The following is a 19923-nucleotide window of genomic DNA, read 5'->3' on the forward strand; positions in this document are numbered from 1 at the left end:
TGGAGAAGTCAATTTTTTTTTCAGGAATGCTGGCAGTTAAGAACACTCTGTGCCCACCAGCGCTGCTCCCCCACTTTTCTTTCCTAAGTCAAGTTCTTCTTCACTGTGATGACACTCAAGGTCTCTTCTGCTGGTCAGCAATTTCTCATTTTAACCCTTCTCTGTCTTGATTTAAAAAAAAATGTTGAGTTATACCAACATGTGTACTTTGAAAAGCGTTGATTTAAAATAATAGTTAAAGATGCATTATGTTTGGGGAAAGTTATGCTTTTGTTTTTACAGAAAAAATATATGCATTTTAATCATTTAGATCCAATGGGTTACAAATACTTATCATTTTTAAAGGAAATTGGGTACAAATTATTATTGGTTAAGATAAAGAAAGCTACTGCTGGTTTCAAAAGTTTCATATTAGTACAGGTTTTTATATGTCACTACAAATTTAAGTTATTTTTATTGTGATACATACACACATACATACATATATATTTTGGCTTTTGTTTGAAATGTATCTATGCAATGTTCTGGACTGCTGGATAAACTCACGAGAGAAGACATTCATGAAGATTTACATGTTATCTAATGAACAAGGGGACAAACTAGAGACTAAAATGATATTAAAAAACTCATCTATGGACAATAATGAGTTTTAAGAAAAACTATAAAAATTCTAAATAATTATGTTGTGCTATTTCTGATTGACTTCTCCATTAATAAGACTGGTGATTCTTCACTGATGAAATGTTAATTATGCAATCATGTTCTTTAAAGGTAAAAGGAAGACTGAGGTCCTAAATACAAGTTAATAATCATCATAACACAAGCAATCCTCTGAGTTACAGGGTTCTATATGATTGCCCTCCTACAAAATAACTCCTTAATGGGTAAAATGGCCCTTCGGCAATCCTCATTAGCATTCTCATAAGCCAATAACTTCAGTAACTGCTGTCTTGCTTCCTAACCAACTACAGTTCTCTCAATAGTCTTCTTGAGATGGGAAATAAAATCTATGTAAGATTCATCAGCCTTTTAAAAAAATCTTAGTCCAGGACCCGTAGTGTGATCTGCCCAGTCCCGTGGCTGCTTATAAATAATTAGTCTGAGGCTTAATATTAATTATAGTTGTTTGGTCAATACTCAGGCTTATTACTAGCTAGTTCTTACACTTAAGTGAACCCATTTCTATCTGAGGCTTAATATTAATTATAATGTTTGGCCAATGACTCAGGCTTATTACTAGCTAGTTCTTACATTTAAGTGAACCCATTTCTATTAATCTGTGTATTGCCGCATGGCTGTGATTTACCACTAATTCTTGGCATCCCACTCTTCCGGTGGCATCTCCTAGACTCTGATTTCCTTCTCTGTATCTCTGTTTGGATTTCCTGTGTATCTATAATCTGCCTGACCCTTGGCCAAATCAGTTTCTTTATTAAGCATTGGTAGTAAAACATATTCACAGCATACAGTGGGGCGTTCGACATCACACAACTACATTGTTCCTGGCCTCTCCAGAAATGAGAACATTCAACAAAGGAATATACAAAAGAAATCAGGGAATGCAAAGCAATCTGCCTCTGGTTTTCTTGAAATGTACGTGGCATGCAAAAATGATAACCCAGAGCAGAAATAATGTCCTCCAGACATGTTGGGTCATTTGGTGGTGCTTTTATTTCTACTTGTGGGTCGTTTGCCACCACATAATGCAATTCCCACAGTGGCCAGATGAGGGCAGTGGATGCCACCTGGAAAGCGCTTTAAAGACGTTTGTTTGCTGTCCTGTGGTTCTTCTGAGACAGCCAAAAGTGTCCTAATGCATGAGCCATCTCTCCAGTCCCGCTCTTGACTTTGTCCTCCCAGTCCTATGTGCTCTATTAGTTGGATCGGATCACCAAAGACAGAAGTTTCTTGAGACCTGTAGGGACAGGTACAAGAAGTAAGCATGTTAATCGTCTTAGGCTGCCACACATCCATGCAAGGCTCACATAGGTTCAGGACCCAGCCCCAACAAGACTGACTGTTGGATTGGAACGGATTTTTCACTTGTCATCTATGATGACAATGTAGGTTAGGATTGTCTAATCAAATGCAGAATTTGAGAAGACCCTACAGGGGGTAGAGGTAGGATAAGGAACCCCTCTTGATAGTCTAACTAAGCAACATTATGAGGAGCCTTATGACTAACTGGAGTATAAGGAGCCTGTATCAGGGGCCACAGACCTCCTGTGGAGAGTGTTTCTGTGCAAGACTATAAAAAAAGGGAGAGAGATGGTAGACAGACAGACAGACAGACAGACAGATAGTAGATAGCCCAGAGACCTAGGGCAAAACTTTTTTTTTAAACCAAAAGAGTTTGGTTTTACCCTAGGTCTCTGGGCTATCTACTATCTGTCTGCCTGTCTATCTCCTCTGGTTCTTGGTTACTCAAGCAAATGTTGAGTGTGGGTCCCTTCGTGTAGAGTAGGCCTTAGGTCAAATCAGACACTGGTTGGCTATTCCCACAAGTTCTGTGCCACCATTGTCCTTCATATTTTGTAGACAGGACATTTTGTAGGTCAAGGGGTTTGTGACTGGGTTGGTTGGGGTCTGCTTTTCTCTTTCGATAGCCCATGGAGTACCTTCCCTCACCCAAGAGACTAGAACGTAGGGATGCAGGCTTCCTGTATGAACCAGCTTGACTTCTCCATATTCCATGTGTGGATGTTACCTCAGCAATGGGACCTGTTGGCAGTTTTTGGAGAGCAGCCCTGTGTCTTTGTAGCAGCCTGGATGGTTTGGAGATTTCCATGGGGCACCCTTGGCCAACAACTGAATTGAATGTAGCCTAGTCCTACCCCTGGAATCCTTGCCTGGTGAAGGAGATGGCCTGTTGAGACTCCATTACTAGAAGCCATCACTAGTAATGGAGGGGGCACATAAAGGGGAGGACAGGACATATAAAAGAAGCTTTCCCACTTAAATGTGTTATTACTAAGACAAATACCAGATAGGAACATTCAGAGTCTGCATATGCTGATGCGATCAAAACCAGAGGTAGGGGTGTTGTTCAAAGATGGTGCTTACTATTCCCTGGTCTCAGGGTGATTGACAGGGAAGGCGATTTTGTGTTTCCACCTGAGACAGTGTGATTGACAGTGAAGACTCCAAACTCTAAACTGTAATAATAGTGTTTGAGTTCCTCCATGTCAGCGGGACTTGAACTAGGGAGACTGGAGTCTGTGTCAAGACATTAGCTAGGCGTGGGTGCTCGGGGCCAACACGGGAAGGACATGACTCGGATTCGAACCGAGGTTGCTGCAGCCACAGTGCAGAGTACTAACCACTATACGATCGCAGCGAGCCACGCCAAACGATGCACCCTACAGTGGGTGCTCACCCAAGCCTCAGTGAAGCTCCACCCGGCGCAGACCAGCCTGTGCTGCAGAAATTTCTCTAAAGCCGCTGGGTTGGGAGCAGCGCCGAGTTCACGCGTCCATGCCTCGGTTGGGTGGTGAGGGTTGCTAACTGTGAAGTCTGTGGGTCGATACCACTCCTGCAGATGCAATATTTCCCCCAAGCACGTGATAGCCTTTCATCGTGGGGGTGGGCCACCTGGGGAGGGGGCGAACTGCTCTGGGGTTCTTCCAAAGAGCTAGGAAGCAAACTAGCTTTCCACAGACGCCGGACACCAGCAGAGGCCAAAACCGTCACCGCCAGTCCCCAAACTCCTTATCAAACACAGCCGGGCCTGCCTGTTTCTGTGATTTATTTTGGTTTTTCCACATCCCATGGTTTTCGAAATAAATCGGTTCCAGAGTTTTGTGATTACGAATTAGGCTGTGGTCGCCCTTGTCATATGCACATCTTTAGCCATTGGTGGAAAGTTAATCTGTTTTATTAAAATCTGGTCCGTTTCCTGTGCTTTGGTGATTTGTTGTTCATAATTTTCCTTCATTAAGGAGGATTCCCACTCTCGCCATCCCCAAATAAAACATAGACAGCAGGTGGGGGCTGTCTGCAGGCGTCCCCCTCAGCACTCCCACTCCCAAAATAAAAACTAGCTTTGTTGTTTTCCCTGCCAGAGGTCAGGCCATAAATAGACAGCGTGTAACAGGTAAGGAAGACCTTAAGTACGTGAGCTGGGTTTTTCGTGGGCTTCGGGAATTTCTGAGAAGGATGTAGGGGTGTGCACTTTCCACTTGCCAAGTTAGCACACAAGTAGCTGCAAATTTGGAAAAGTTAAACGCTCAAAAGTTCCTGGGTGGCCAATCTTCTGGTCAACTGTAGAACGCACTAACCGACTGTGCCACAGACACGGTTCATAAGTCTCTGCTGCGTCTTTTTTGTGATTTAGGCTTCACTGCAGCGGCCACACCTAGGATGCCCACCTTGCAGGGACCGAGCATCCGCGTGCCCCGCGGCTGCTTCCCGAGCTCGCGCGAACGTTATGGACCCGGCGCCTCCGAGACTCTGGGACCCCTCCGCTACCCGGGTGTCAGAGCCGCGGGGATTCCACGCTGGCAGACTCGCCGTCCGGGCTCCCAGCAGGACTCCGCGAAGGAGACCAAGTGCGCTTTGTAGACCCCGAGCACGGACGCGCGAGGAGCTGGTCACCCCAGGTGTGTGCTGGAGCCTCGGCGCGGCCCCGCGTGGGAAAGGCGACGAGTGCGGGTGCCAGTGCTCAGGCGGTACAGACGGGAAGGAGACCCGGAGTAGAGAGGGACGCGGGTGGATGCTGGATGCGAGTGTGACTACGCACCGTGGGGATCTGAGGCGGAGATCGGTAGAGACCAGGACACATACGAGAGAATGGTAGCTATAACCAGAAGAATTGCTCCCTAAGCAACGGTAGCTAGCAGTCATTTAGGTAGAGATGTGTTGGCACCTCTAGCTTAAGTCTGGTACATGTAGAGAGACAAAAGAAGGCCTGAAGTATAATTATAGCCAAAATCTAAGACAGAAAAATGTATTATTTCCTAAGGCAAGGACAGTCTACTAGGCAAGTACTGAAGGAAAGAAAAAGAAAGGAGTAGTCTTTCTTTTCTTAACAAGATAAACAGGGGAGAGCGCGAACGCAGTCCCCCACTAACAAAAATTATGCAGTCGAGTTTCCCGCATTTGGGGAAATCGCAGGGATCAACACATCCGGAGTGCAATGGATGAGCCTCGCCCTGGGAAAACCACCTTCGTGATCATAGTATCTCCCCTGCCAGGTAAGTATGCTTTCCCTTCCCGCAGCTCCGACCCAGCCCCACCGGCCCTGCACTCTGAACTCACGGTCACTTCTCCGCGCATATTCCAGGATCGCCCCGGACGCACACACTCGATTCATGCTCCCCGCTGCCACCCGCAGACCGGTGATCTCTTCCATGCTGCGTGGAAATCCTTCGCATTTCCGCAGAGGCTGCGGATGCAGCAGCCCCTGCGCAGACCCTCATCTGCATAGACCACGCCCCCAACTGACACCCAGGGGTGACACTTACCTTTCTCCTCGTTGCCCCGTTGGCTTGGTGAACTTTCTTGCTTGCGGAGAGCTGGATGGAGTGTTGCAGAACCAGAGACAAATCATCCTAGCCGATGGCTGCTCACCGCCGTGGCCTAACTGCCTTGTGACTGGTTTTGGTGCGCAGCGACAGACCCCTATCTTCCGCCAATACGAAGTCAGAGAAGTCAGGCAGCAAGAGAGGCAGCCCTACAGCAGAGGTCTCCAGCTTCGCTCGATCCTGCCTACCTCATGTCGCCACCACTGCATTTTACAAGGCTCTTGATGTATGGTTTCCTCTTTTCTCTTCTACAGAAACATCATGAAACTGTTGCTGCCTCGGGACATGGTATTTGGGGTGAACGCGAGTCTGTGTTTCTGGTCCAGGGGATCCATTCTGCCCTCTCTGGACCTCCTCAGGCTCCTGCATGTGTATCTTGCAGACACATACAATCAGGCACAAACGCCCATACACAAAATAAGTACTCTCTTTTCTGTGTTGTGTATGTGGGAGAGGGGCAGGTGTGTCTGAGCCATGGCAGGCATGTGGAGGCCAGCGAACTGTTTCTGGCAGTCGGATCTCTTTATGTCGTGCCTGCTCCGTGGAATCTGTCTTTTGACAGATTTTATAAGAGGCAATGATAGTTTTTAAGAACTCTAAGTCCTCGGGGTTGGGTTGGAGGTGAGCCTTGGCAAAGTGAGACAGAGCTTGACTATTAGGATGAAAGAGCTGATGTAGGTCGGACAAAATTTGCCGAGTACCTGGGGGTGACTGAGGATGTGGGTGTACTGTATGAACCTCCTGAGGTGATTGAGGTAAGTCTAGGCCCTGGAGGACTGCTGCCCTGGCTGCTTGGTCAGCTCGGTTTTTTTCCCTGGATGGAGCTGTCAGTCTGATGAGACCAGCAGTGAATAATTCCTATAACTTTGGGGAGATGGGAGCCTTTTAACATGGTCATAATGTGGCCTGAGTTAGTTATGGATCCTTCTTTGGTTATAAGAAGCCCGGGTTCTTTGCAGATAAGCAGTGTGGGCCGGGAGGATAGGAAAAGCATATTTGGAGTCTGTGTAAACATTTAAGGATTGTCCCTGTGCCTCTTAGAAGGCACAGGTGAGGGCTACTAATTCAGCCTGCTGGTTAGTTGTATGGGGAGCGCCTGTGCCAACCCCACCTCAGTATCTGACACTATGGCACAGCCTGCCCTATGGGTCCCCTCGTATAAACAGGAGTTGCCATCTGTGTGCCAGGCATAAGTGGCATGAGGCAATGCGTCCTCCTGTGTATCTGAGGGGTGGGGCAGTGGTTCCTCTGAGGTTTCTATGCAGGAATGAGATGGAGAACAGTCAGTATTAGGTTGAGGGAGGAGACCAGGGATATTTACAGGTCTGAGCTGACAACCTAGGCTAGAGCAGGCCTGGGACAGCAAACTCCAAGGGAGTGGAGCAAAACCCGGGAGCACTGCGCAACCTCCAGGAACCCAGAGTGACTAATGGGGTAACTAGAACCGTGGCACTGACTGTACCACGAGGAACAACCATCTGAGCCTTGGATTCACTGTCACCTAGAAGATTAAACAACAGAATCACAGACAGCCCCAACCACACCTATTAGAGGAAAAGATGAGTAGAAAAGGTCAGAACACATACAACACCACAAAGAGCAACACGACACCAGTAAAACCTAAAGACCCTACAAGAGTAAGATGTGAACACCAAAAATAGTTGAAGCAGAAGAAAATGACCTAAAAAGTATCTTCAGGAGACTGTTTGAAATTCTTAAAGAGGAAATGAGAAATTCACTCTAAGAAATGGAAGAAAAGATAAACAAAAAATTGGAAGACATCAGCAAAAACTTAAAGAAAACCAAGAAAATGCAATCAAACATATGAAAGAAACTATTCAATAATTGAAAACTTATAGAGACAATAAAGAAAACACAAGCTGAGGGAATTATAAAAACAGAAATCATGAGAAAACAATCAGGAACCATAAACACAAGCATGAACAGCAGAATACAAGAGATGGAAGAGAGAATCTCAAGCACTGAAGATACAATAGAGGAAATAGACTCATTAGTCAAAGAAAACATTAAATCTAACAAATGTTTAACCCAAAATATCCAGGAAATATGGGACACCATGAGAAGGCCAAACCTAAGAATAATAGGTATAGAAGAAGGAGAAGTTCAACTCAAAAGCACAGAAAATATATTCAGCAAAATCATAGAAGAAAACTTTCCCAACCTAAAGAAGGATATGCCTATAAAGATACAAGAAGCTTACAGAACACCAAACAGACTGGATCAAAAAAAAAAAGGTCTCCTTGCCACATAATAATCAAAACACTAAACATACAGAAGAAAGGAAGAATATTAAGAGCTGCAAAGGAAATAGGCCAGATAACATATAAAGGCAGACCTATCAGAATTACACCTGACTTTTCATTGGAGACAATGAAAGCCAGAAGGTCATAGTCATGCATTATGCAGACTTTAAGAGACCACGGATGCCAGCCCAGACTACTATACCCAGCAAAACTTTTAATCACCAATAGAATGACAAAACAAATAATCCATGACAAAACCAGATTTAACCAATACCTAGCTACAAACCCAGCCCTACATAAAATACTAGAAGGAAAACTCCAACCCAAGGAAGTTGGCTACATCAACAAAAACATAGACAATTAATGGTCTCATAGCAGCAAATCCCAAAGAAGGGAAAAACACACAAATTAACATCACCAATAATGAAAACTAAATTAACAGGAGACATAAATCACTGGTCATTAATATCCCTTAATATAAATGGACTCAACTCACCTATAAAAAGGCACAGGCTAACAGATTGGATATGAAAACAGAATCCATCCTTCTTCTGCATACAAGAAACACATCTCAACCTCAAAGACAGACATCATCTCAGAGTGAAGGGTTGGGAAAAATATTCCAATCAAATGAACCTAAGAAAAAAGTGGGTGTAGCTATCCTAATATCTAACAAAATAGACTTCAAACTAAAATCAATAAAAAGAGACAAAGAAGGACATTTCAGTATTAGTCACAGGAAAAATCCATCAAGAGGAAATCTCAATACTGAACTTCTATGCCCCAAATACAAGTGCACCCTCATATGTAAAAGAAACATGGTGTGGGAGAATTATCTGTATTCTGTCAATCATATTTTAATAAAACGCTGATTGGCCAGGCAGGCTGTATAGGCAGGAAAGCCAGACAGGAAGTAGGGGTGGAGCAAAGAGACTGGGAGTATTCTGGAAGCAGAACCTCCCTAGCCACTCCTGTGCAGACCACCGAAGAGGCAACATGTAAGCTGTCACACTGAGAAAGGTACTGAGCCCATGTGGCTAACATAGATAAGGATAATGGGGTAATATATGTTATAAGAGTTAACAAGAAGCCTGACCTAATGAGCCAATCAGTTTATAACTTTATGGAGTCCTGTGTGTAATTTCTCTTTGGGATTTGCTGGCTGTTGGGGTACCGGGCAGGACGGAAATCCCAACAAGCCGGCCCCTCTTGTTACATATGGCGCCCAGACGTGGATAACTGAATCCACAGAAAGCCTGAGAAAGCTTGGAAAAGAATAGAGTAAAGCATGGCTTCTTGGTGGCAGCAATTTCTCAGGTCTACTTTGCTTGCTAGAGGCAAGCAAGCACTCTCATCTGAGAGAGGCTTCCTGACTCAGCTTTAGCTGCAAAACCTTGCAGCTCTTTAAAGAGGTCCTGCCACAAAACACTTAAATGTTGTTGATGACAAGCTGAACGCATGCTTTTTGGGTTTTCAGCTGTAGCAGGAGAAAAGCTGTGCTGTTTTAAAATGCCGGCTATCTGGGCTGTCCTGCCAGAGCAAACTCTGACTCTTTCAGGCAGGCAGCCCAACTGAGTGTGGTCTGTAAGCAGAATGCTGCAGCTTGCTTGCTGGCAAGGACCTTGAAATGCCATAGAGTTGTGGCAGTGAACACAGCTCTGGCTGGTACCTCAGCCTTGAGGCTGAAAAGCTAAGGAATGAGCTGGATCTAGCCGTCAAAGCCACAGCTCTCCATATTGCTTAGTAAATTAAAGACTCATATGGTCAGAAAAAGAAAAATATACAGTAAAGAGAGATTCAAAGAGGAAGAAAACCTCTAAATGGTTTACAGTGTGTATTTGCAGGCTAAAAGTTAAAGTTCTTAAAGTTAAAAGGAAAGAGAGTAGTTGGGTGTGGTGGTACACACCTTTAATCCCAATGCCTGGGAGGCAGAGACAGATCTCTGTGAGTTCGAGGTGTGGTAGCATACACCTTTAATCCCAGCACTGGGGAGGCAGAGACAGGAGGATCTCTGTGAGTTCAAAGACAGCCTGGTCTACAGTGTTATTCCAGGACAAAGATATACAAAGATCCTGTCTCAAAAAAGTAAAAGTAAAAATAAAAGAAATAGAGGTTAAAATAAAGCCACATAAAGATGGAAAATACACAGAGAATCTTCATACTGTATGCTATTATGCTCTCTTTAAATTGTTTGATTGCTGAGGAAGGAACAACAACTGCTAAAAGACTTTTGTTTATAAATGCTGCTGAACAAACCCAAGATAGGAATTTTGAAAATACCTTGGCTTCAAAACTGAAGTCAAAAGGTATGTTACTTTGGAGAAGAGATTTTGCTTTTGTTTCCACAGAAAATGAGAGACTCTGGATTTATTCAGAGTTAAGAATAATCACCTTTGACCAAGGGAGGCCACCTGAAAAATCTCCAACAGGAACAGATGGCCTGGATGTCTGAATTCTACATCCAGAACATATTCAAGACTGCTGCCTGAGATGATCAAGACTCACAGGATACTCCAGTCAGGACTTGATTATAACTCTAAATTTTCTTTAGGTCCCCATAAGATCATCAGCGCCCCCAACCAGCAGGAAGTAGCCTGAAATACTACGCCCACATTCCCAACAAATGGACTATGGGTATTTTCTTTTGTTTAAAAAAAAAAGAGGGAAATGGTGTGGGAGAATTATCTGTATTCTGTCAATCATATTTTAATAAAACGCTGATTGGCCAGGCAGGCTGTATAGGCAGGAAAGCCAGACAGGAAGTAGGGGTGGAGCAAAGAGACTGGGAGTATTCTGGAAGCAGAACCTCCCTAGCCACTCCTGTGCAGACCACCGAAGAGGCAACATGTAAGCTGTCACACTGAGAAAGGTACTGAGCCCATGTGGCTAACATAGATAAGGATAATGGGGTAATATATGTTATAAGAGTTAACAAGAAGCCTGACCTAATGAGCCAATCAGTTTATAACTTTATGGAGTCCTGTGTGTAATTTCTCTTTGGGATTTGCTGGCTGTTGGGGTACCGGGCAGGACGGAAATCCCAACAAGCCGGCCCCTCTTGTTACAGAAACACTTCTAAAGCTTAAGTCATACATTAAACCCCACACACTAATAGTGGGAGACTTCAACACTCCTCTTTCACCACTGGACAGGTCAGTCAGACAAAAAATTAGCAGAGAAAGAAGGGAACTAACAGATGTTATGACTCAAATGGACTTAAGAGACATCTATCGAATATTTCATCCAAACAGAAAAGAATATACTTTCTTCTCAGCACCTCATGGAACCTTCTCAAAAATTGACCACATACATGGTAACAAAACAAACCTCAACAAATACAAAAAATTGGAATAACCCCATGTATCTTATCAGGTCACCATGGCTTAAAACTAGAATTCAACAGCAATACTAATTCTAGAAAGCCCACAAACACATGGAAATTAAATAATGCTCACCTGAATCATCAATGGGCCAAGGAAGAAATAAAGGGAGAAATTAAAGACTTCCTAAAATTCAATGAAAATGACCACACAACATAACCAATTTATGGAACACAATGAAAGCAGTGTTAAGAGGAAATTTCATAGCACTAAATGCCTACATAAAAAAGCTGGAAAATCCCACACTAGTGAATTAACAGAACATTTGAAAACTTTAGAACAAAAAGAAGCAAACTCACCCAAGAGAACTAGAGAGAGCTGAAATCAGCAAAATAGAAACAAAGAAAACAAGACAAAGAATAAGACAAAGAGTTGGTTCTTTGAGAAAATTAAGAAAATAGACAAACTTTTATCCAAACTAACCAAAAAGCAGAGAGAGAATATCCAAATTAACAAAATCAGAAATGAAAAGGGGGGGGCATAACTACAGACAAAGAGGAAATACAGAGAATCATGAGGTCATATTTCAAAAACCTGTACCCCACAAAATTGGAAAACTTAAAGGAAATGGACATCTTAACCAAAATTAAATCAAGACCAGATAAACAAACAGATCTATAACTGCTGTAGAAATAGAAACAGTCATCAAAAGACTCCCCACCAAAAAAAAAAAGCTCAGGACCAGATTGTTTCAGCTCATAATTCTACACGATCTTCAAAGAAGAACTAATACCAATACTCCTCAAATTATCCCACACGATAGAAACAGAAGGAACATTGTCAAACTTTTTATGAGGCTACAATTACCCAAACCACAGAAAGATATTACTAAGAAAGAGAATTATTGATCAATCTTACTCATGAACATTGATGCAAAAATACGCAATAAAGTACTTGCAAATCAAATCCAAGAACACATCAGAACAATCATCCACCATGATCAAGTCGGCTTCATCCCAGAGATACAGGGATAGTTTAACATACAAAAATCTGTCAACATAATCTACCATATAAACAAACTGAAAAATAAAACCCACATGATCATCTCATTAGATGCTGAAAGCTTTTGACAAAATACAACACCCCTTCATGATAAAGGTCTTAGAGAGAGCAAGGATACAAGGAACATAAACATAATAGAGGCAACATATAGCAATCCAACAGCCAACATCAAACTAAATGGAGAGAAACTCCCAGCAATCCCACTGAAATCAGGAATAAGACAAGGTTGTCCACTCTCTCCATATCTATTCAATATAGTTCTTGTGATCCTAGCAAGAGCAATAAGAACAAAAGGAGATCAAGGGGATACTAATCAGAAAAGGAGAAATCAAACTCTCACTATTTGCTGACATCATAGTATACATAAGCGACCCCAAAAAATCTACCAAGGAACTTGGTGGGAACAAGACTGTACAAGACAGCTGTTGTCCTAACTTCACTGTATCATCAAAGGCAGCACAGATGGAAGAAGTTAAGTCTGCATGTATTCACTTAGTCTGGGGTAACAAGCACACTCAGAATGAGATGCTGTCTGCTGTGATGTTGGACATTTAAGTTCTTATAGATTATATTGAGTGATTTGGGACGGGGATAAAATAAGTGACAGTGTCAGAAAGGCCTGTCCTCAGCTAAAGGCAATACAAAGTTACTTCACAAGAAACCAATAGGAACCCAGTACCTATAAGAAGAAACAACAAACCTGGGCTAGGGGTAGGAATGGCACCGTGAGAAAAAGAAGAGTGTGCTTACAGGTCTGGAGCTCAGGTACTGGAATCCAAGAGTCTGATGCTACTATGAGGACAAATGGGGATATTGGAAGGATCTACAATTTGGGAAAAAGGAGAGAAGAATGGGGCTGGAGAGAAGGCTCAGCAGTTAAGAGCACTGATTGCACTTCCAGAGAAAACTGGTTCAAGTCCCAGCACCCACGTGACAGCTCACAAGTTTCTCTAACTCCAATTCTAGGGACCTGACAGCCCCACACAAACATACATGCAGGCAAAACACCAATGCACCTAAGATAAAAATAAATTATTTTTAAAAAGGGAGAAGGGAAAGGATAGTGTCATGAGAATTTGAGGTTTTAGTTGTTCCTCTCACTAGCTAGGGAAGTTTCTTCTCTACTTTGAATGTCAGTTCTTACTTATATAAAAAATGGTCAGCTGCCCCAGGTGTTCCTGAAGATGTTGTACACGTTCAATAGTTTTATCATACTGAGTTGGACACAACCGTGGACATCAAATGGAGACACAAACAGTGAACTTAATGTTAGATGACAATGTCAAAATGGAAGATACAAATAACTCTCCCCTTCTATGATGTATATATATACATATATATATATATTCAGTTATAACATCTGAATTTAAAAGACATTTTCCAGATTCTTTTAATATGTGTGGCTGGTATATACTTCTTCAAGAAGTTTAGGGTAAATGGCATGTTGAATTTCTAATGTTTCTGTATCTCTTACATAGAACTTTCAAAATTTTATTCACAATAACCCTCTGATATGGGGATCAATCTTTGTCTTTTTTAAAGAAAAGGTAATATTGTCAAATATCAAGAGATGTTTCAGACAATCCAGAGATAAAACAAGTCAATCAAATTTAATAATTAGAGGTCACTTCATTTATTATGCTTTAGGGGTATAGGGAAACTGAGGTCAGAGGTGAGACAGAGGGTCAAGTAGAAGGAAGGTGAGGTGTATCTATAGATTGGTACACAGTCTGTCGGTGTTCAACGTATTTGACGAATGAATAAACTATCTGACTAAATATTAAAAGATTAAATATTAAAATATTTAAAATTAAAACCTTTCTCTCAGATCACACGAACACACACACACACACACACACACACACACACACACACACACACACACACACCTTTTCCTATTTTAATAATAACAGAACAAACCATAATATAGCATACATAGGTTTTGGGGAAAAAAAGGTAAGAAAACTTCAAAGATCGCAGTTGGCGCTGGTAGGATCTGACGTGCCCCGGCCGTACCAGGCCGCACCGCTCAAACTGAGATGCGGCCACCCTCTGCGAAGCTGAGTCAGGTCGGGACCTTCCCGCAGTCGGCGAAGCGACAGACACCAACTACAGGCAAGCCAGCCCGCCGACTGACAACGCCTCGCCAGTAATTAGACCGAAAGGATTCAGACGCCCGCTGTCTCCAAGGGCAACGAGAGACCTCACTTCCGGAAACGTCGCGTACGGGGGGCGCTGCTATTCTACCTCACTTCCGCTCCCCGGGCTTTGCGGATCTGGGGAGGGTGAGGAGAGGGGTTACGTTGGACAGGATTGTTTCTCTTCCGGCGCTGTACATTGTATTAGAGAAGGCGTTAGAATCGCTGCGTCCGCTGGTGGCAGGCTCTTCCTGCAGACCAGGCCTTCGCGTTTCTGGGCTGGTAGTACCGGTACGGTGGCCGAGGAGGTTTGAGCGCGCCGGAAGTCGTCCTCGGCGCTCGCGCCTGGCTGGGCTAGAGACGCACGTGGCGCGGTGAGTGCTGCGGGGACGAGGATGTGGGAAGGAGCGGGCCGGGATATGGCGGCGAGGCGTGGGCCGCGGGGCTGGGGCGAAGACACCCCTGTCTCCGCGCTCCTCACTGGCTGTGTGGAGGGTGACAGCGCTGCGTTTCTGCTGTCCACTCTTGGGGTCCTGAGTGACGCTGAGGGGACCAGATGAATGCCCAGAGCCGGCAGTGACCAGAGGGAGCGGGCCTTCTCTCTCCCCAGGCCGGAGACAACATGTCTTTCCGAGGAGGAGGAGGAGGAGGAGGTCGCGGAGGCTTTAATCGCGGTGGCGGAGGCGGCGGCTTCAACCGTGGCGGCGGTAGCAACAACCACTTCCGAGGGGGCGGCGGCGGTGGCGGTGGCGGCGGCAATTTTAGAGGCGGCGGCCGAGGAGGGTTTGGACGAGGGGGCGGTCGTGGAGGGTTTAATAAATTCCAGGATCAAGGACCTCCAGAACGGGTCGTCTGTAAGTCGTCTTCAGGGCTTAATCGCCTTTGCAGTGGGAGGGGAGTCGGGTGGTGTTTATGTGACCAGCAAGTTTGATGGTAGTCTCCGAAAGGGCACACCGACTTAGCTTCCTATCGGAGCCGTGAGGAAGCGATCATGAGAACTGAAAACGTGTGGAGGTGCACTTGCGTTTGGACTGAAAAGATGAGAATTAGACATTGTCGAGTGGAGAGCCCATTCTAAAAGAGAGAACATGAGTCGGGATTAACTGTCTTGCGGTTGTAGGAAGAGTCGTGCTGTGATCTTTACTGATATAGTTGAAATCCAAAGCCAGGGTTTTAGTCTCCATAGTCCGCGCTGTTCGTTACCAAAAAGCCAGGGAAATTTGCTTTGGAGAAGTCAAGGAAAATGCCAAACTAAAGTGATTCTGAATAATTATCCGGGAGGTGGGATGAAAGTCATGGGAAGTAAGAGGAGAGGGGTGGATATGTATGTGTGATTGGTTTGCTGGACAGAATGGCTAAAAGGGATGTTGTGGTAAGCCATAGGTGAGGTACTGGCAGCCTTATGTTCTATAAGGTGACATGAAGAGAAAGTGGAAGGGCAGGAGACGTGACCAACCTTTTGACATTTCCGCATGGCAGTGTCATCTGTGAAGTTCACACCACAGAAACATGCAGCCTGATTAGCGTGTGCACGCACGCGCGCACACACACACACACTCCCTTGCACAACGCTGCAAAATCGTGTTTTAAGTGAGTGTACCATATTGTGATGGGACCACATTCATAGCTCTTCATAGCTGACCTGCAGGTTGTACTTTGGCGGATAGATGGGAAAGAAGTTTCAAAGGAAACATAATAAGTAGAAGTTGGCTAATACCGGGAATGAAAGGTTCTAGTTGTTAAGGATGGTGAGTGATTTTTGTAAATACAGTGTTTAATTCTAGGTTATAGAAACAATGGTACTATTTTGTAATTTCTGAAAACGATAATCTTTGGGGAAGACATGGTAACAATAATGAGTTCTAAGGAAGAAGGGGACAGTCAACAAAAACAGGCTGGTTCATGTTTATAGGTTGGGGAAAAGAAAGAATAGTCAGTGGAATATACTGTTTTAATTGCGGAAACCATGGCAGAGTAACTGTCTTATGTTGGGTGATCTCCATGTCCAGGCATTTCATTTATTCTGGTTAACCATGTATTAGGCGTGGCTGCAGTGAGATGTGACTAGCTTCATGTACAAGGGCACAGAGAGAAGGGGAGTCTCTAAGAGGTCCCCCAGTAATGGTGTGCTAACTTAGGACCACGGTGTTGATAACCAAACTCTGCCTTGGAGGTCAGATGTGGGAAAAGACCATGTGGTCAACAAGTTGGTCCATGTCTGTTTTCTTTGCTGTTTCAGTGTTAGGCGAGTTCATGCATCCCTGTGAAGATGACATTGTTTGTAAATGTACCACAGAGGAGAACAAAGTGCCGTACTTCAACGCTCCTGTGTTTTTAGAAAACAAAGAACAAATTGGGAAAGTAGATGAGATATTTGGACAACTTAGAGATTTTGTATCCTTTCTAATGGGATGAGCCAGTGATCTCATGCAGGAATTATTGTCCCTCCCCTCCCAAGCCAGGTAAGTATCAGCTAAAGCAAACTCATTGCTTCGTTTAGTAGATAGCAATGCTACAGGTGGACCATAAGGAGAATCTGTAGGAGAGAATACCTTCACCCATATTTAGAAGTGATGAGCCATCGGCAGATGACTGACTTTATGGAAAGTTCTAGGAATAGAGGCCATTTGGATAAAAGCCACAGGATTGTATTTGCTCTGCTGTTGCTTTACAGATGATGGTGCCACTGGAATATCATGATAGAATTGGGAGGTACTGATTATGGTTTTTAAAGAAAATATCATTTCCTCTTGGAAATTTCTTGATTTCTTATAGCCAGGTATTTTTAAAATGCTTAAACTCAAAAGTTTAATATCTTTTTACAACTTTATTTCTTACTTGTTCCTTAATATAATTAATAGTATTTTTCAGTTAAACTGTCAGAAAACATGAAGGCATCATCCTTTAAAAAGCTCCAGAAGGTGAGTCAAACTCATAATTAAAATTCTTAGTCGGAGGAGAATGTTGTGTGCCTTAGGGATCGTCTTAGGTGAGGCAGTTACAGCTTCTGTACTGTGCTGCAGTGGGGCTCTGCAGCTGATGTATAGTAACACAGGCATTGAGTCTACTTTCCTGCAAGTGTCTGTGCTGTGGCCCTGGTTGGCTGGGACCTCACTTGTTGAGATTAGGTTGACATCTAATCTGATGTGCTCTTCCTACTTTCACCTCCTGAGTGCTGGGATTACAGGTATGGGATTTCACACCCAGTCTAAGCTTCCTAGTCTTGAAAAGTATGTTTTAGCCAGGCATGGTGTTGCAAGCCAGTAGTCCCAGCACTTGGAGCCAAAGAGGCAGGAGGGTAGTTGCTTTAAGTCTAGCTTAAGCTACATATTGAATTCCAGGCCATCTTGAGATACTTAGCAATCATCTGTCTCAAAAGCATATAAGTTACTTGGCAGATGTAGATAGATACTAAAGGGTTTCATAGGTATTTCTTTGGAGATACATGTCTCCAAAAATCTACATATTTATTTAAGAGAGCTGCCAAGAAAAAAAATGATCAGAATTAACATGTATCTCTAAAAAATAAGATTGAATTGACCTTGGTTTTTTTTTTTTGTATGTATACAATCTAAAGCACTGATTTATGTATCTTATGATCTCCATGGAACTTTATAATTGGCACTTTTCTCTACATTTTTATTCATAAGAAAACTAGGTAATGGGGGGGGGTCCTTGCTCAGAGCTGTGTGTGGGATCTGAACCTAAGGAGTCTGGGTTTTCTGACTGCTGCTGTTCAACTTTCAGTTCTATATAGATCCATATAAGCTGCTGCCATTGCAGCGGTTTCTGCCTCGTCCTCCTGGTGAGAAAGGACCTCCCAGAGGCGGTGGCGGTGGTGGCAGGGGAGGTCGAGGAGGAGGAAGAGGAGGTGGTGGCCGAGGTGGTGGAAGAGGTGGTAAGTTATTGTGGGGGGTTTCTAATGAGGATTGTAGCCACATTTGATTTATACAGAACACTTCCCTTACCTTTATTTCTCTTACATATTGCCTATATAGTTTCACAGCTTCAATAGAAGAAAAAATTTAATTTTACCTTTGCAAGATTTCGGACCCTTGGATTATTTGTGTTTTAATAGAGATTTTAACAGAGGCCGTCAGCCATTGCTTAGTAATGATTCATTCTGAGAAATGCAGCGTTGGGCAGTTTCATTGTGTACACTTAGATCCTCATGTAGAGCGTGATTGCTCAGCATGGCTTCTTAGTGCAGTGGAGGATTGGAAGGTGGAGGCTAATGCTGGTGAAATGGGGCAGGCTGCTTTATACTTCTTGAGAAAGGGATATACTGTAGAGTCATGGTATAAAGGGAAGTAAATACACAAACCGGTAGCAGTTATTTTTAACCACTGTCGGGCATTGGCTGCTATACACAACTAGATGTGCTATGCTCTTAGATGACTGGTCTTACATATTCCAACAGTGCTGTGAACGTGAGTCATGACTTGCTCTACAATGTGAGAAAGTAGGGTTTTCTAGGTCCGTTATTATTTTAGGAGGCTTATATGTTATGTATGAAGTGCTATTTTATATGTACAAAAATTACCTAACTGAATTGTAGTTTCTTAGTTATCAGGGAGTATTTTGATTTTATATGCCAAGAGCTAGCCTTATGTCTACTTAATGTCCAAGCATATTCTTTTAGTTTTTCCAAAAAGTTTTCCAATGACCTTCATGTGCATGCTCTAGCACACATACATACACATACAGAAAATACATGCGAAAAACAGTTAACCCTACTGCTCACTTGGGAATCTGCTATTTCTTTATCTTTATCTTTTAAAGGTTACTGTAAAATACGATAGATGAACTTGTATTTAGTCTTTATGATCATAGGAATGGCACAACTTGTACGGCTTACAGAAAATGAGAAGCATCATTATTTAACAAGTGTTTCCTCTTTAAGGTGGCTTTAGAGGTGGAAGAGGTGGAGGTGGGGGCTTCAGAGGAGGAAGAGGAGGTGGTGGATTCCGAGGTGAGTATGAGGAAGATGCCTTTAAATAACTGGATTTGTAGACGGATGCTGTCTGTTCATTTCTTTCCATTTAGGTTTATTTCTTTCCCAACAAGTATGGCAAACACTGGGATGTTCTTGGCTTTAGCTTAATTTATGACTCCACTCTCTACCATTACTTACTAATTTCTCACCAAATTATTTTGTTATATTAATAATTCAAAATAAAAAAATATATGATATGAATGGCAGTTGTATTTGGTAATGTAAATTTATGAAACACTGTAGGAACTCCTGTTGATGTTGAAGTTGAATTTGGGTGTTAGCGCTGTTACAAGCCTTCTTGATTTTCCTTTGATCAGGAAGAGGACATTAGATGTGGCAGTTGGCAGACCTCACGTCTTCTGTTTTCTCTGCGTGATCTTCTGCTGTGATTGAAGTCTGTCTGGAGCCTTGAGGATGCGCTCCGTCCGTGGAGCTGAATCGTCAGCACTGGGTACAAACAAGTGGGGAGAACAGTCACCTGTGCCCAGAAGGAGCATGAAGACCCCGCTCTGTGCAGTACCTGGGACTTAAGCCTGGTGGGTGCTTAAGGAACAACAGGACTTCTCTGAAGCATCCTTGGAGTTTTTTAAATAAAATTTTTTATTTCTTTAACTTATTGTT

The 19923-nt window shown here is 43.3% G+C and overlaps 1 protein-coding gene, 1 long non-coding RNA gene and 1 other non-coding gene across 3 annotated transcripts; 1 reads left to right on the top strand and 2 right to left on the bottom strand.

Moving 5' to 3' along the window:
* Positions 1 to 1653: 1653 nt before the first annotated feature.
* Positions 1654 to 5405, bottom strand: LOC148119345 (uncharacterized). Its single transcript, XR_015735308.1, has 2 exons — positions 5257 to 5405; positions 1654 to 1915 (listed from the first exon to the last, which is right to left on the bottom strand). It is a non-coding gene; the product is annotated as an uncharacterized LOC148119345 (long non-coding RNA).
* On the bottom strand, positions 5037 to 5200 carry LOC125414863 (U1 spliceosomal RNA). Its single transcript, XR_007236421.3, has one exon. It is a non-coding gene; the product is annotated as a U1 spliceosomal RNA (small nuclear RNA).
* Positions 5406 to 14431: 9026 nt separating the features above from the next.
* On the top strand, positions 14432 to 19914 carry Gar1 (GAR1 ribonucleoprotein). The gene is made up of 7 exons (XM_048456897.3): positions 14432 to 14680; positions 14917 to 15160; positions 16546 to 16700; positions 17168 to 17227; positions 18054 to 18204; positions 19210 to 19278; positions 19620 to 19914. The coding sequence occupies exons 2-7, from the start codon at positions 14929 to 14931 to the stop codon at positions 19631 to 19633; spliced, it is 681 nt and encodes a 226-aa protein (XP_048312854.2). The 5' UTR covers positions 14432 to 14680; positions 14917 to 14928; the 3' UTR covers positions 19634 to 19914.
* Positions 19915 to 19923: the final 9 nt, after the last annotated feature.

The sequence above is a fragment of the Myodes glareolus genome, chromosome 17, assembly GCF_982192425.1.
Source record: "Myodes glareolus chromosome 17, mMyoGla1.1, whole genome shotgun sequence".
NCBI lineage: Eukaryota > Metazoa > Chordata > Mammalia > Rodentia > Cricetidae > Myodes > Myodes glareolus.